General features: G+C 39.9%; 1 protein-coding gene across 2 annotated transcripts in view; it reads left to right on the top strand.

The window, feature by feature from the left end:
- The window catches only part of KCNK10 (potassium channel, subfamily K, member 10), a 60,077-nt gene extending 46,178 nt beyond the window's left edge, over window positions 1–13,899 (top strand). For both annotated transcript variants that reach the window (XM_009083361.1, XM_009083360.1), the window contains 3 exons: window positions 6,885–7,071; window positions 10,237–10,379; window positions 12,817–13,899. In XM_009083361.1, the coding sequence (XP_009081609.1) occupies window positions 6,885–7,071; window positions 10,237–10,379; window positions 12,817–13,440 (954 nt within the window). In that variant the 3' untranslated portion in view covers window positions 13,441–13,899. The remainder of the gene's footprint in view (window positions 1–6,884; window positions 7,072–10,236; window positions 10,380–12,816) is intronic.
- Window positions 13,900–18,395: the final 4,496 nt, after the last annotated feature.

Raw genomic sequence — 18,395 nt, 5'->3', positions numbered from 1 at the left:
CTAGAAGGAGAAGGCATCAGCTTTAATATGGGAGAACATGTCAGCCCCAGGAAGAGATAAAATTGCTCCAGTTTTAAAATCAAATCAGTCTCGCCAAAAAGATGATAACATAAATAGGGAAGGAAAGGCTGTTCTAAACACAGACTTTAAAACTAGCTTGAATCCAGAATATAGTGTTATCTGTAAATATCAAGCCAGTCACCAAAACTGAAATCCAATTTGCATTGAAGTCCATTGCTCAAAGTAATTATCACTGGCATTACTGTATCACCTCTTTCTGTGACTGTTAGGCACTGCACAGTGGAGCTGTTTGCTACAGTGCACTTCAGAGGAAATCTTGTACTGTTTCGCTTGCTTATATGAGGCCTTTTAATATTTTTTCCTTCATTATTTAAAGCTATTAGAGGTTCAAGCCTTCTCTAATTCTTCATACTCAAGTCATACTTTCGTTACTGAGGCTTTATCACTGTTCAGCTATCTATCTGTATTACAGCAAATTGTAATAGTTAATTTTTCATTTGGAATGCAATTTTCCTTGCATTGTTTTCTGACTGTGGAGAGACTGCAGCTGTTGTAGGAAATTAACACAAGATCCTGTTATCTTCAGGATTTTTTCTGCATCTACATTAGCCTTATTGTTTGTTTTTTTTGTAGAGTGTGTAATATTTTAGCACCTGTTCGACTGTTTACACAGAATTAATTAATAAACCAAAGGTAGGTGTAGTAGGCAATTAGTGGCTAAAAAATGGAGTTAAGTTCAAAGTAAGAGTATTTGGCAATTAACACTGTGAAAAAGGGTTTTCAAACCCTTCCATGGGTGATGGATTGATCTATGGATGATGATTTATCATCCTTAAAGAATGATTTATCATCCTTAAAGAAGAACATAAAAACTATAGAGTAATGATGGAGTAAGTTTTCAGGAAGTGTTTTTCTTCCACTGTTAATTTTAATGTACTGAGGCTATTTTTTGTATGTATGTCAGGGATTATCTCTGGAATATCTCTGTCCTTTTGCAAGCTATTGTTCCCTCTATCCATTTATTTTCTGTTTGGTGAACAAAGATGAGCACTATTTCTTTATCTGTATCAAAGCCCATCTCAGTTTGAAACTAGGTTAATATTCAGAATGATCTCAGTATGAGCAGTGGCAAGGAGTTGCATTTCCATGCAGAGCCTGAGCCCCAGTTTTCTTATTAAGAAGGTGAGTTAAATGGTCTTTATGTTTTGAAATGTTCAGGAACAACTACTCTAAAGGGTAAAACTATACCTGCCTACCTCCTGCCAAAATTAGTATCAGTCACATAACTTAGTTCCAGTGAAATGCACTAGAAATAAACCCTGTGAGTCTAAAGTAATTCTCTCTCATGAAACACAATGCAGACAGGAGATGAAACCACAATTAAGAGTTTACTGAGTGGCTAGGCTTTCTTACTTACTCTGTTTCCCCTGCAGCAACAGCGACATTCTTTATAAAACATGAGAAATAACACTGAGGCACCAAGAGACCTGGTTAGAGGGAAGCCCATCTCTAGTGGAATTGTTCAAATCACTGTTCATGATGCAGGGAGGTGTCTGAAAGGCCACCTATATTTTGAAGTATATTGTTTATAATTCTGCTGCTGTGCTTTCAAGGGGTGTTGTCTTCTTCACTGACATGGTGAGTAGGCCCTGGCTGGCAGCAAGCACCCACACAGCTGCTTGCTCACACACCTACCCAGGTGGGATGGGGAGAACATAGGAAGAATGATAGTGAGAAAATTCATGGGTCAAAATAAAGACAGCAAAATCACCTACCAAGTACTGTCACAGGCAAACCAGTCTTGACTTGTGGAATTTGACTTAATTAATTGACAATTTGCATAAATATTTAATTACTGAGTTGACTATTTGGAAACAAAAACCCCACAAACATTCAAAATACCTTTCCTCCCCATTTTTCAGGCTGAGCTTCGCTCCCAGACTCGGTTACTTCAGGCACCTCTCCTCTGCCCATGTTATTGCTGCGGGTCATGCTCAGTCCCTCCAGTACAGCAGTGAGTGGCATAGGTGTTGGGGTCAGGGCACAGTGGTTTCTCTCTGGTGTTCTTAACTCTTTTCCTCTAGTCCTTCACTGATCCTCCCTGAGTGGCAGACCCTCTAAGGAAGTACCTGAGCTGCCATGGAGCAGCTCCCACTCCCCTGTCCTCATTATTCACCCATTCTCTCCTCTATTCCCTTGTCCTCTGCCTGTCCAGCATTTCTGCCCTTTCTTAAATGCACTTTCGCAGAGGTGCCACTATCTCATCTGAGTGGCAGTGGTGGGTCTGTTGCAGCCAACTGGAACCAGCAGTGTTCAGAGAACACAGAAGTACAAAAGATTGTTACATTGTTCTTAGATGTTTTCTCCAAGTCAGTGATATTTAAAATACATTTAATTTCAGTCTCATTTTGAATGTGAAGGAGCTCAGAGAAGTTAGGATAAAACCCACAGTGGCTGGTGTAGGCAGCAAAGAAGTTGATGTGCCCATACCACTGATCACCAAGGAGCTTTGTGAGCCCAGAGCTGTGCCAGTCTTTCTGTACAGCCTGATGAGAAGGGCATCACACCTTGCTGAGGTATGTGCCAGGGTCTGGACCAGGACTGGCATTCATATGGCTGAGCTGAAAGACAAGCAATGTGAACCAATGAGTGCATCACCTATGCTTGCTTAGCAAACGTATTTTGACTAAGGACATATCTAATGTTTGTGAACTAATACATGTGACATTCTGGTTTATGGTTTGGGTACAAAGACTCTCTTTCCTGTTGTTAAAATATTTTGATCTGGAGAAAATGATGTAGAAGACAAGCTATTTAATTAGTGAACGGGCAGAGACAATCTGTTCCAAGAATAGCTGGCAGCATGGGAGAGGGCACAGAGTTAAGAGTAGGTGAAGGGAAGAAAAGAAATATTAAAGAAATGTGTTTCCTTTGAAACGTGTTTTCTCTGCTTGGAAATGCAGAGCTTTGTGGAGCAATGAGGTTAGCATGTTCCATGCAGGTACATTATACTATCTCTAAAAATATTACATTGGTCATCTAGCCAAAAAGGTAAGCAGCTTGCCTGGAGTCTTGGGGATATTTGTCAGGAATTCAGAAAATAAAATGTTTAGAAGATGGAGAAACCATCTGAGCTCACTGTGAAGCAGCAAATGTTGCAGTTCTATTTTTGGTGGAGTAGTACTGTATACTGGGGGAGTTTCCATGAAATGAAAGGTGACATTACAGAATCTTGGAATAAGCATATTTGAAATATGCTGTTTGGGGAAATATATATATGTAAGACATATTTAGCATTGAGTCTAGTCTGATAAGTGACTGTACCATCTTTTGATCCCATCCTTAATGTCTCCTGCTCTCTTTTCAGAGCAATATATATTTCATCCCTGTGGTCTCAGTTTGGGAGCTTAAGAATGTTGTTTTTATTGTCAACCATCAGGTCAGAAAAATTGTGCCTGAGTTAATTCATCTGAAAATGGCAGGAGACATAAAATAAACTAGCACACCAGCTTTTATTTGTAGGACCAGAGAGAGAGAAAAGAAAGGAAAAAAAAAAAGGTCTGTTTTAAGTCCTGAAATTATTGGGTAAGGTAAAACCCACTAAGACCCCTGTATATGTGATAGAAAATAAGGAAAAATTAGGTCACAATTTTTAGTGGAAAAGATGTATAAGAACTAAATTCCACTGATAAGGATGTTTTCATGAGAATGTCTGTCCTCATCCCTCTTGGCACTAGAGCTGAAGGTTTTTAAAGTTAATATGGGCAAGATGATATCAGTGATGTTGACCATATAGCACTTAGACACCTTAAAAGTAAAATCATCACCTTCATTGGAAAATGGAAATGACACTGCATAGGTGGTTATATCACAGAAAAGTCACCGTTCTTAGATTCCTTCTTTAATGTTTTCCAGATTAGCTCAAGGTAGATTTAAATTGCTCTCATTAGCAGGCACTAATTTATTTATACTTGATGCATGTCTTACAAATTACCTGCTTCATCAATGTTGAGAGAACTTGTTGGTAAACAAACTTTTAAAAAAAACCATATAAAATGTCTCTTTTAAAAGTATTTTCCTTTTACTGAAACAGCTATGAGATTAACTAGTTTTCCTGGAGAAAGGCCTCTCTTACTATTTCTTTTTGACACCTATGGAAAATTCTGTATTTATACCACAAAATGGGCTCAAAGGATGTGGTATCCTGGCACAAGTTGCTCAGCTTTTTGCCAGCATTTGGCTCCAGACCGAAAATTCTGTTTAAAAGAGATGTTTATATGAACCTATTCAGACTTCTCAACCTTTAGTGTTATATAGAGATCTATCTATCTATCTATCTATCTATCTATCTATCTATCTATCTATCTATCTATCTATCTATCTATCTACCTATCTATCTTTATAATGACTTGGTGTAACACTTCAGTCGCTTATGTTTTTGTAATGTGTGATTATTACGATGTGCATTTATGCCTTAGAATTTTTTGATCTGTAGCAGTTAGTCTGTACTGTGAATGTCCTGTGAATGCATGTTTTCACTTGTATCCTGAATTTCATGTGTTATTGTCCATTAAGTAATTCTTCTTCTGAGTCCTGCTGTTGTTCTTTTTTCAGTCGCTCTAAAAATTCTGTGCCTGATTTACCATTGCATACTGACTTCATTTGTACCAGTGGAAGAGCAGAAAAAAAGACCCTCAGCTGCTCTGCTTTTGTGCAAGTGACAGAGGTGCACAGTAACTATGAGTCAGGCCTTTCTGCAGATTCTCTCATTAACATCGTTAGCATTTTTACTTAGGAAACCCAAAAACCATTGGCTGAATTTATCACTCATGAACAAGGGGATGTCCTGAACATTTGGTACTGATTTGTAGGCCATTGTTTCCAATCCTGTTTCTCTCATGAGGCAAGACAGTCCTGACACACATGGAAATGCATTTTAATGTTACTATATGGGGACTGGAGGAAGGATTGCTATGCATAACTTTGCTTTACTAGTAGTGCTTGGCAGCACCAAACTGCTTTTTGTCCAAGGATTCCCAAGAGGCATTGCCTCTTAACTTCCACTGTAGCAAGTCTGACATTTCATTTTCACATATCAGGAAGCTGAAGCATTTAGTAGAAGTAAAGAAGTCACTTTAGCCAAACTAGTAAATAAACAAGAATTTGGTTAAATCCTCATCCTCAATGGCAAAAAACAAGAGTGCCAGACTAAGATACCATGTAACATCCATGTGATTTATTGTTTTCCCTTCACCACACATAGTGTACATCTGAAATCCAACCATTGTGAATGTGTGTCCACATCTCTTAAAGAAGCTAAATCATCCTTTAGTATTTTAGAAAATTGCTCAAAATTACTCCAGAAAAGAGGAAATAAGAAGTTAAGTCAGGTTTTATATTCTTTTGTTGTTTTTCTCCTTGGTACTTCAGTGACGGTTTTTCCTATATCTTATATTTGATTATTCTTATTTATGACATTATATTGCTAATCCTATATAACTATTTCTGTTCAGCCAGACACAGAAAACAATGCACACACAAAAAAAGAAAAAAAAATTTAAGAGCAGGGATCATCTTAAACAGTTTCAGAACTACTAAAAGTATTTGTGAAACATGGCATAGTTATACTACTACCTGGTTCTAAATGCATCCCAGATGAGAGGAGTGCCTAATGAGGGTCTGACACTGGACCTCTAAAAGAAATGGTCACGTTTTCGTGGTAGCATAGTACTGCTCACAAGCTGGTTAGATATTAACCAGTTCAGGCAATATCCCTTCTGTATATTACAAAGATAACTTCTGAGATTTTATTTCCTGTCTAGGCAATGCACTAATCTGAAATGAGATCTCATTTCTGGGTTAAGGGGGATGCTTGGTTTGGAAATATGTGACTTACAGTGACCTCCACACTGCTTTTCCAGGATAAATAGAGAATTTACACTGCTACTGTAATTAATCCACAGTAAGATTTCTAGTAATTTCCAGGGGTTTTTTTTGTGAAACTTTATTGAATGTTTCACAGCAGAGAAAATCTGAAATAAATCTGCCAGAGTCAATTGTGTTAATCCAGGCTTGCATCAATATTAATGGAAGCAAAATCTAAGTTTATATTAAATACATTGAGAGTTTATATGATTAAGGAGTGTAAAATGTTGCAATTACACTTATATTTGTATTCAGGTTATAGCAGCCAGTAACACACGTACTCTTTGTTGAAGAGCTTTCCAGTGTGGATTTACATAGGTAATTTTATCTCAGGCTGTTTAGTATTTGACATAAATCCTTTATTTTCTGGAGTAAACCAATAATATAGCTTTCTATTTTCGAAAAGGAGATTTAACCTTCATATTTGCGAATGAAAGCTGGAAATCCTGAGTCTAGAAAACTCAAAGCATGAATTATGTCTACATAAAATCTCAACTTTTTAGCGGGGGAAAAAAGGGTTTATTTTAATTTTAATCTTGGTCTTGCTTGTTGAATGCTTGATGCTGGTGAGGCAATGTGAGTGTACACACATGTGTATGGAGATATGAATGTGCACTTTTCCTTACACATTGAACCTGAATTGGAGGGCATTGGAGCCTTCTGAAGCTCAGGAATGTTTTTCTAGGTGGTGTTTCTGGTAGTAACTGCCTAGTGCACAGAAAATGGGAATCAACATACTCTGGGGCTGGACATAGATGCTGACTATTACTTGGGCAGGACACTCACTAACAGGGAGGGAGGATTGTATTCCACCTAATAAGCTCACAAAAGGCAGAGGGACATGTACCAGGTGACACCAGCATGATCACTCTGCCGTTCACAAGGTATACAGCCCCAGAAATCCGCTCAATTTTTTTCCTGTTGTTTCCTTTTTCTAGAAAAAGCAAGTGAGTCAAACAAAGATCCGGGTAATCTCCACCATCCTCTTCATACTGGCAGGCTGCATTGTCTTTGTGACCATTCCTGCAGTTATCTTCAAGCACATCGAGGGATGGACAGCCTTGGAGTCCATCTACTTTGTGGTTGTTACTCTGACTACCATTGGCTTCGGTGACTTTGTAGCAGGTGAGGAGATTTGAGCTGAGGTGCTGTGTGCAAGGGCCTTGGCTCTTAGAATTTGTTTTCTGGTGTAGAGAGAAGCTTTTCACAATGCATTATATTCCAGTGGACTGATACTGGGTGTTTCTGTTGGGGTTACTGTGCAATAGGACATCAGGCTGATTTAACAGCCAGGTGCCTTGCCATCTGCAGATTGCAAGCCTTCAGCAGTGGAGATAACAGAAGCCTGGGAAGTCCTGATTATCCTTTATCGTGCAGTGAATTATGCACAAGTCAAATTACTTTCCCATTGAATTCAAGATTTGTATGAGTCCATTAGGGCTCAATCTGAGGCTGACTGCACAAGCAAGTAGCCCAAATGGTGAATGGAGGAAGCTTTTACAAAGTAGGGCTGAGCCATAGGTCTGCAGAAATCCCTGGCTGCATGCAGTGGTGGGCTGCTACTGCAGGAGCTGCAGCATTTCAAAAGCTGCATTTTGTTTTCTAACCTTGCCATTAATTTTGACATTGCAGTTGGCTTAATAAGGAAAACTTGTGTAGAAGAGAAGGACTAATGGGGTATGCATCTCAGTGCCTGGAGGATACTCTCCAAGATTAATGCAATACTAGCAGGAGCTATAAATATCCACCCTTATCAATTTCCAAAGAGGGAGTCAAGATAGGCTGAAGAGACGAGAGATTTTTTTTCACAGAATTGCTTCACTAACGAAAAGGTGGTTAAAATAAGTGGATTTTTTTCCCCATTAGTGCATGACCTCTACTCCTCATTCCTGTTTGAGGTCTTAATTAAAGGCATTAAGATGGCTATGTTACAAACAGTCATATTATGCTAGTGTTTTTGTACTTCCTATAAATCAATGAAACACGAATGGCTTAAAAAGTCAATGAAACTACAGAGATATGTAACATTTTCTTTGCTGAAGAGCTGCAGACAAGTCTTTTTGTAGAGAAGACCTAATTCTCCTTTTTTATGACATAGTGGTATAGAAGACATGAATTATTGAGGGGAAAAAAAGGCACTGAACAAAGAGAGACCCAGATATGAAAAGGAAATGTTTTACGAGCATTCAGTTACAGAAGTGATTGTATGAGTTTGGTCCATTTTAACCACTTAAATGTGTTGAGTAGCTCACTGATATTCTGTATTTCTGGTATCACGGTGTGAAATAAAAATAATTCATAATATTTTTCTTAATCATATCACACTTCAGTATTGTTTTCTTTAACAATTTAGTAGTAAAAAAGCTCAGAGTATCGAATTGTTCTATATGCAGTGTAATTAGGAGAATATAATCCACAGCTGGGTGGCTACTAACAAGCAGGATTTTTCAAAAATCAAATGAAAGACCCTGAATAAGAAAACTTCAGAGGTGATCTCATGATAAGAGTTTAAGGCAGGTGATCACCAGGAGATTTGGTTTTTATTGCTGGTTTTGAGAGAGATTTTCTGTTCCTTTTATTTTATGTCACTTTAATCTCTCAGTGTCTCTGTCCCTTCAATATCAAATAAAAAAAACTTTATCGTAATGGGTAAAACAGCATCAATGGAGCTATGCTCATTTATTCCACCTAGAACATGCCCCAGCTCTTGGCGGACTGGAAGGTTTTTGTACTACAGTTGGGGATACAATTGCGGATGGAGCCTGAAAAAACAGAATATCTGATAGGCTGAAAATAGTGGTCTCATACTTTCTCAGTCACCTGATTACTCTGTAAGATAGACCGAGACAATCTGTTTCCCAGCAAGCTTCCTCAGGGACATGTATGATCAGGAGAGACTTGTTGTACCATAGCAACAGCAGCCCCCACCTCCCATTGTTTCACACTCTTCAAGACTGGAAAAAAGGAGTGTGATTCACGCAGTCTATGGGGAGACATGAACATAAAACCCAATATTTGGGTCCCTGCCAATTCACAAACGTCCGACCTTCCATGGTGATGTTCAAACACCATATCTGCACTCATAACAGACTCTGGATAAAATGAAAGAGTCCTAGAAATGTCTCAGACTGCAAACAGCTCAGGGGGAACTGCTGAACTGTGTTGTCTGGTGATTTTAACAGCAGAAAATCACATCTCTCTGCAGTCATAGAGAGGTATAAGTAGGTGTATAGGTCTTGTCTATTCAAGGCTGGAGTCCAGGAAATACGTAATCCTCTGCCTGAGTCTCCTGGTAGACTTGCTCTTCAAGCAGAGGTTTGCAGAGGTACCAACAAGGTGTTGTTTGGTCACCTGCACTGAGGGATGTGGTGGTGCCCATGGGGCTCTGCAGACTCTTCACCTCTCAGTTCCGCTCAGCACTGTGCCTGCCTCTCACTCTCATCCTGCAGTGAACATAGCACTGTTATAGGACTGAGAGTCTCAACAGTGAGGTTGTGGTTGTTTTCTTTTGGAAAAGTTTATTTTATTCATTAGGAGGCAGCAGCCAGGCTGCTACTGCACTTTGGGCTCTTTGTATTCCATTAGATTTGCCAAATGTCTTGTGTTCTTGTTTTGCCAGCTTATCCTGAGATTTGCATGAAGATCATATAGTATATTTGTTGCTTGCTTGGATCCATATGTCCTCTCAAGTCACTGGCCAGGGAATGCACCCATCTAAATGTTACCCAGGCAGACTGTATAACCTTATTATCAGGGCTGATGCATGGTTGCCTTCCTGTCAGATATCCTGACTTGGAAAGGAAGACAAAGCTATGTTTCTTTCTTCTGCACATAGTCTCTCAATCCTGTAGCTAAAAGCAAGAAAGTCTGGAAACTATAACCTGAGGGGGTTGATCTGCAAAGTTTCTCAACTACCAGGCTGCAGGCAGTTCAGAATAAGCAAGACTAGCTGTATTGAACTTTTTCCTTGGACACGTGTTTGTGCTGTGCAAGTAGTATCAAAGCAGGAATTCCAGACTTGCTTCAGAGTGTGAGTGATCTAAAGAAAAATCTTTACCAGGTGCTCTGACAGGTCCCATAGCAGCAGAACAACAGGTAATTTTGAAGAGTTTTAAATTAAGAACAGACTGTGTTCCTCCCATCTGACAGAATTCTCATCTATTATTATCAGAACTATGGTGGTGTTGGCAAGAGTTATAAAATACTTTCAGACATTTCTCAGAATTGCAGATATTTTGTAGTAATTTTGGCATCTCATGGTTTCTAAGCCTAAGTGTGTGCTTATTTCAGGAGGAAATACAGACATCCATTACCGAGAGTGGTATAAACCCTTAGTGTGGTTCTGGATCCTTGTTGGCCTTGCCTACTTTGCTGCCGTTCTGAGTATGATTGGAGACTGGTTAAGAGTCCTGTCCAAGAAGACAAAAGAAGAGGTATGTTTAGTAATTTCCCAGTGGTTTGCCATTTTACAGGAGAGCTTTAAGTGCCTGATTCCTTCTTGTCTAAAGAAGGATGCTCCTCTGCATGACCAATGCTCAGCATTCCCCATGGTTTGCTTCACTGGTTGCCTTTGGTCCCCAGTTAGCTCTGATCCTCAGCTCCTTCACAAAGGAAGGAAAAAAAGCAACTGAAGCAACCTAGGTGGTTACACCTCTATGAGTACTACAAAATGCACAGAACACATCAGTAGGATTGCAGTTATGGAATGAGGGGCCAGCCTTCACTCTGAAACTAGCTATGAAATTGTGATTTAAATTTCGGTGTTTTCTGTGTAAAAACTGGATATTTTCCTGCCTTTTCATATGCCAGGGAATATTGTTCTGAATAAAGGTTTAGATTCAGGCTCCTTACTGCATACCATATTAAAAATTGAAGGAACTGAGTAGTCAGTGTGATTAAATTCACTCAGAACATGTCCTCTGTGATTCAAAGAGAGTACTGCTAATGCTTCACTCAAACAAGTGTGGAAAATAGAAGGCAATTGCTATGACTCTAGAGCTGAAGCCTATGGTGAAGAATGTTGATATAATTTTAAATTTTAAAGCAATCTCCTCCTGCATTATGCAAAGCTAACCTGGCAGGGTTAGCCAAAGAGAAGGCATAGACAAAGTTTGTCAGAAGGGTAATGTTGTTTATAATGTCTGAAGGCACCTGCACTACCTGAGGCCTGGTGCATCCTCTGTGCATCTCTATTAACAGAGAGGGCTTTGCAGAGAGTTTGGCTGTTGGGTTGATCAGCAGCAGGCACCTACAGCTGGGGATCTGATCTCTCATGGTGGATGTGAGATGTCTGCTGCCACAAAAAATGCAGTGATAAATGAACTGTACATCTGGCCTGAGGAACCTAAGGTGGGATGCAGAAACCGAGTTCTGGCTGCAGCAACCCAAGCAAGCCATTGACCTTGGTAGGCTCCTACAGACACTGTACCCCTGAATCTCCTTTAGCTGAACTTCAAAAAAGGCCTGTGTAGACTGAATTAGTCCTTGTTTTTTTCTCATTTCGGAAGGAATATTTATTCTACACAGCAGTCATTTAGGTGCTTTATTCTTAGCCATTATTCTGGTCTCAGGTGCAGGGGAGTAAAACAGAGCAAAGCAGTAAGATATTTAAGGCTATGCTCATGGTGCCCACACAGAATCTGTTGACAACTCCTCCAGATGGCTTGAGAGGGTGGTATTTGGACAGTTGTGCAATGCAAACCTCCATTTAAGACAGCTACATTTGTCCCTGAGAATGAACCCTAGACCGGATCAGTCAGAGGGACACTTGAAATTATCTAATGGGTATTTCCAACTTCTCTGTGACTCTGTGGCTCTGAAAAGAGCCTTCAGTGGGACTGAACAGCTCCATCCATAAGCAACACAGGAAAATGCATTACTGTACTGCTACACTGGTTGATGTGCTGTTCTGAAGCACAGTGGTTTAACACTGTGCTGGTGCAGCCTCACCTTGGATATTGTGTGCAGTTTAGGGCACCACAATAAAAAAATATATGAAGCTATTAGAGACTGGGAAAAGGAGAGCAACAAAGATAGTGAAGGACCTTGAGGGGAAGCCATACTAGAAGCAGCTGAGGTCACTTGGTTGGTTCAGCTTCGAGAAAAGGAGACTGAGGGGAGACGTCATCACTGTATACAACTTCCTCATGAGGGGAAGTGGAGGGGCAAGCACACTGACCTCTTCTCTCTGGCAACCAGTGACAGGACCCGAGGGAATGGCCTGAAGTTGAGTCAGGGTAGGTTTAAGTTAGATATTAGAAAATGGTTCTTCACCCAGAGGGTGTTTGGGCACTGGAACAGCTCCCCGCGGAAGTGGTCACAGCACCAAACCTGACAGAGTTCAAGGAGTGTTTGGACCATGCTCTCAGACACATGGTGTGATTCTAGGGGATGTCCTGTGCAGGGCCCAAGAGTTGGACTCAATAGTCTTTCTGGATCTCTTCCAATTCTGCATATTCTGTGATTCTGTGAACTATAAGTGATTAATTTTGCCCACTCCTAACCATCTACTGCTAACATTATGAGCCAGGAATTTTATTCTTAACCAAGGAGGGATTAGCATGAACACCTCCCATCACGTAACACAGCTATAAAATGCGTGGGGTGGCAAAATGTGACACAGACAGGCAAGTTATATGCCACATAAGCAATCAGCTAGTCACTAGTTGGTGTGTTTAGAATTTGCCCAGTGTAACCACTTTGCTAATGAAGTTTGGATCCAGATGGATGCAGTGGAGCTGGGACCACTCTCCAACTTTATGCCACAGAAGAAAGTGCTTGTGCTGCTGTTCTACTGGAAAGACTGTCGCTTTGTTTTCCTTTTTTTTTTTTTTTTTTAAATAAATTTATCTTTTTCTTCTTGTTGTAAAGGTTGGAGAAATAAAAGCCCACGCAGCGGAGTGGAAAGCGAACGTGACAGCTGAGTTCAGAGAGACACGGAGGCGGCTCAGCGTGGAGATCCATGACAAACTGCAACGCGCAGCGACCATCCGGAGCATGGAGCGCAGGCGCCTGGGCCTGGACCAGCGAGCACACTCCTTAGACATGCTCTCTCCAGAGAAACGCTCTGTCTTTGCTGCCTTGGAAACAGGTCGGGTCAAGGCCTCATCTCAGGAAAGCATCAACAACAGGCCTAACAACCTGCGCCTTAAAGGGCCGGATCAGCTCAACAAGCACGGGCAGGGAGCGTCCGAGGACAACATCATTAACAAGTTTGGGTCATCCGCTAAAATGACGAAAAGGAAAAACAAAGACCTCAAAAAGACCATCCCTGAGGATGTGCGTAAAATTTATGAGACCTTCAGAAACTATTCCTTGGATGAAGAAAAAAAGGAAGAGGAGACCAAGAAGATGTGTAATTCCGAGAACTCTTCTAGCACTGCAGTCCTGACCAACTGCATCCAGCAGCACTCAGACTTGGAAAATGGAGTGATTCCCAATGAAACCAAAGAAAGGGAACATGAAAACAAAGCATTACTTGAAGACAGAAATTAAATGTAAAAGATGCTTAACTTGAATTAACAATGTTAGTGTTTTTATATACATATATATATTGAGACACGTGCCTTATACAGACTCCTTGTTCAGTCTGAATCATATAGCATCGAAGAATATTTCACTGTGCCATAAAGACTCAAGCTTGCTCTGCCAAAACAAATCAGGAACACAGAACTGCAGAATGGCAACAGAAAGCTACGCACATGGAAATTTCAGCCTGTATAAGATTACCAGGGCAAGACACAAAGGAAGGGATTGAACCATGGCAATACCACCAGAGTGCTCCTACCATGGCATGATAGTAGACAAAGGGCAGCTATGTAAGAAGAGCCTTTGAAAGGGATGAAAAAAGTGTATCTTTGTAATGGAGTATGCATCCATAAAGCCTTCCCCTGGTGATTAAAAAGAGGAGAAATGATTGGAATGAACTAGAAACTTTCAGTAATGCTTAGTTTACATTTTGGCACGTGATCCAAGCTAGATTTTTTTGTCCTTTTTTTTTTTGAGTCAGATGCATTACCTTTCTAAACTCCAGAAGAATGTCTGTGGACACAGCTGCCAGCTGAGTGCTGGCTTGAAAAACCAACACAGATATATGTAAGGGTTGGATTGCTCTTTTCATTAAAAAAAAAAAAAAGAAAAAAGAAAAAAAAGAAAAAACTGTGGGTATATATCTTAAGCAGTGACACAAAAAAAAAAGAAAAAAGAAAAGAAACAAATGGATTTTATTTCTCATGTAGGAAATATTCAATGTAAAGTCACAGCAAGAAAGTGCATATGAAGAAAATGCAACATCTCGTGCTATGTTGTTTGAAAGAAGAGAAACATCAATTTAGTGATGTTTGGCTAGATGTATAAACCAGTTGGCCAACAACTGTTTTTCAAAGAATTTCTCATTCACACTTTCTGCCCTTCAATTTTAATGCTGTAAGACTATGAAGACACAAGGGAAGCTATAGCTTTTGCATGTCAGCAAACTGCTGTTCTTTGTAGCTGGATCTGAATTTTTAAAAATAGACATAAGAGCATATACGCAATTCAAATGAGGGCCAGGGCAACCATAGAATCTCAGGGCTCTCTGCCCCTTTTGCTGGGTTTGGGTTTAGACATAAGCTGCTGTCATTATCTCAGAAAAAAAAAAAAAAAAAAAGAAAAAAATTTAGGAAAAGAAGTTAAGTAAAATATGGTGGTAATCTTTTAAGTGCTTATAGCTTTAAGTGCCATTAATGCTGTCATATTTTGTAACTTTTTAAACAGGTATTTTGAATTATTTGATTTCCTTTCAGGTACTACCTTTGTTTAACATTTGCTATCTCTTTTCTTGATAAAAACTAAACGCAAGCTCTCTGCGTTCCTGGACTAAAGTGAAATGTAACTGAACTGTGGGCATTTTTTAAAAAGCTTTTGTGCTGTCTGGACATGTGGGTATAAAAAATACAATTGTCCCTAGACTTCACAGTAAATATTCCAAGAAAAGGCTGCAAAATTATTAATGGGATTTACAAGACACACTAAATTTTTTATAGCCTCAGCCTGTGGGCTACTGTGTGTGCCATTGCAGATAGAAGAAGATTTTGCATGCTGGAAATGAGATACACATGATTGTACCAGCAATGCTTCCCTGCGCTTTCACAAAATCCTAAATATTCCTGCAACTCTAACTGTAGGCTTATAGGTAAGGTAAGCATGGATGCTGATGGCAGAGGCACCCTGAGTCTTGCAAGCTAGTCAAACATACAGACACTCGTAGGTCATACAGACATGGACTTTTGGAATTGCATGCCCATGTCTACATACACAAAAATGCACGTGTCATTCTGTGGTAGTTTCTGAGATTTTATGCACAATAAGCCAACTCAAAACCAAACTGGTCAGCAGAATACATGATTGCCATGGCTATGAATGGAAGCATGGCAATGCAGATGCAAATTTCGATGATGCATATTTGCATATCTAATGGCTCTGTAGGATTTGCAGGAGTGAGCCAAATTCCACTAGTGCAGAGGAGGAAAGAAGTTCTTAGTATGTTCTGTCTGCTGGTTCACTTCTCTTGAAATGTCGTATCATCTAATTTCATTATCTGCCTGAAAATTAAGGATGAAAAAGCAATGTTAGAAAAATTTCAGGTCATTTGGGATTGCTCTAACTCAATAAGATCCAACAGAAATTGAATTCTGCTTACTTCACCAATGAATCTCTTAAGGTGCAGGGCTGTGCTCTGGCTTTAGTGGAGCCAGGGCAGTAAGGCAAGTCCCCAGGGAAGGTTTCATCTGACTCAAGAGTTGCTGTGGCTTCTGGAGACTTTTGTACCAGGCAGCCCTGTGTTCGGCTTCACAAACATGCAGATGGCAGCTTGTGGCTCTCCTCAGATCCCATCCTCCTCAAGCCACAGGCAGACACCAGCAAGATGCAGGTCTGTTCAAGCACTGGAGCACTTCAGCCCTCCTGTAACTTTTTGGGCAGTTTTTATGCCACATATGAAGTCTCATTCAGAAACACAGTACAGTGTGCTATAATTCTGTAGTGCAGGGATGGATGAAGCATACCTGGATGTACTAAGGTTTTATGTTCAGATCTGGGGCTTTACTGTGGCCTGATGGGAGGTTAGGAGTGAAAGCCACAATTTAGATTTGCATTTGAGTTCCAGAAAGGGTTCAGAAGTGCTCAGAAATGTGATTTGGGGCCTGGGAATTAAATAACTGCCCTGGCTTAGTCATAGCCAGGGCATTTCTGCTGATGAGGGTCAGGGAAAGTAAAGTCTGTCTTGTAGGATTGTCTGTGTGAGCAGGGAGTTGGGCAGCATGCAAGTCATGGAAAACAAGTCAAGATGGATAAAGAGACTGAATGACAAAGTTTGGTGGGCAAATTCAGAACTGTTTGCTCTTAACTAATAGAAGGACAATGACATCTTGGCATAGTTTTAATCTAAACTCTGAGTTCTCAGTCTGCCCTCTGTCCATATTCTAGATGATGGGGTGTGTGTCTCATTCTAGTTTCTGCCTGGCCACACTATGTAGGAGCCCCTGGCTGACATTTTATCAGCTGTTTCTTCAGCAGCTCCTGATTTGGGATATAATAGTTCAGGGACAAAAGGTGATGCTGAATAACCTCTCAGTGAGTTACTGAACAGAGCATTTGATGACTTTTTATATGAATGCAAATGCTCTTTCATTCCCCTCCATTTCTGGGTTTTGAAACTTGCTGAGACAACTGCCAGGCTGCTACCAGAGTAAGTATTTTCTTCTATATGATTGCCTACTAAATACCTCAATATACATAATTTTTATTATCATATGGGAAGTGCAAATGGTGTATTGCATAGGGGGCCAGACAGAAACATCAGCTGAAATGCCATTTTAATCAGCTAAATTGCTTTTCCCATTGTAAAGGACATCCCTTGGTTTTAGTTGTATGCAACAACTTGGGAGAGAATCTCAGCTCAAACATCAAGTGCTTTTATGGCTAAAATTCTCTTCCTTTGGCATTTAGTAATACCTATACAAAACTTGTTTTTTCTAGTGAGGCTGTTCCACCATTATAGAAAGTTTTAGCAAAAGTAGTCCAAAACTCCTTGCTCTAAATTAGACCCTTCAAAGCAGCCTGAAAATAAGAAGTCAAACAAAGGGTGGGTTACTGACTTTAACTCTCAGATCCTGCCCTGAGCACAACATGACCTGACATGGGAATTGGGACCTAAAAGAACAAAGGAAACATGGTTTTCTGTAGCTGCAGCCCTCACACATAAAGGATGACTCAGCTTTTGTTTTCCTGCAGCTTTCAGCTCTGCAGTGCCACTTTCCAGTCTTGTGCAAGAGAATTCTGGCATGTTGCTTTGGGGATCCTTCTGAACCATTAACCATCACTGAACTTATGCAGATATTGCATGGGTGGTTTTGAAAAGATTTGAAACTTCATCCATGTGCCAGTCAGTGACTTTAATAGGGAACATGATTTTTAATAAATCTTTTTAGAAATAATAGCAAATAAAATTAAAAAAAAACACCAGTGATTTATATTCATGAAAACTGAATTTGATTGTTGCAGTGAAATTATAAATCATCTGAGCTTCTGCTGTCTGGCTTTATGCTGTCTCTAGTACAAGTCTGCTTCCTCCAAAGCCATTAATGGACTATGCCAGAGACTCTGCAAAATTCTCTAGCCCATAATAAATGGCTGTTAAAAACCCTGTCCTTTAAAAACCTGCATTCTCCGGAAGAATTCATGTTTATGCTGTACATGGGCTGCTTGTTTTCTCAGCTTTCATTTTCTCAGGGGTTTATTGTTGATGTCAGGTTGAATGATATCTGTTACTCTTCCTTTTCCTATCATCCACTAGAAATCAATTACAGGCAAAGACCAAGCATTATGTTATATTTTGTATTAACCTAGAACAAGAAGTCTTCTACTAAACAGATACGAATTTGAAAGGTGTCTGGGAACTGCTTCAGTCATCCCTGTACATTTTCTTGTTCTGAACTATGTTTTGTCTATCGAAGGCCAAAATCTGCCCCCATCAAGTCTGTGCAGTAAAGTGGAGCTAGCTTGTTATTTGTAAGATTTTTTAGAGCAAAGACCTGCTGGTTTAGCTCATCTCTGCAGTGCCATTTATACTTACTGGAATGGCATTATGTCAATATTAATACAAATAAGCTCAGCTTCAGAAACAGTTCCCTAGGCATTTAAATATCAATGAAAACACAAGGCAAATCAACACAAATCTATAGAACTCAAAGGTTTGCAGATTAATATGTGATACTGGTTGCCTGAAATAGATCAGAAAAAAAATGTAGATCTGAAAATTCCTTTAGGTTGCTCACATTTTCCCAAGGTCCCCATCTCCTTTATTACCAGTAGCAGTTACTCTCCTTAATGTCATTACTGAACTGGACCGTATTTTTTTCCTCCTGCCAGTGCAACTGCAGTCCATAATGATGTTAGTGTTTGTTGACTCA

This window comes from Acanthisitta chloris, unplaced genomic scaffold, assembly GCF_000695815.1.
Source record: "Acanthisitta chloris isolate BGI_N310 unplaced genomic scaffold, ASM69581v1 scaffold1211, whole genome shotgun sequence".
NCBI classification, from domain to species: Eukaryota; Metazoa; Chordata; class Aves; order Passeriformes; family Acanthisittidae; genus Acanthisitta; species Acanthisitta chloris.
This window is presented reverse-complemented; position numbering and strand designations above follow the sequence as displayed.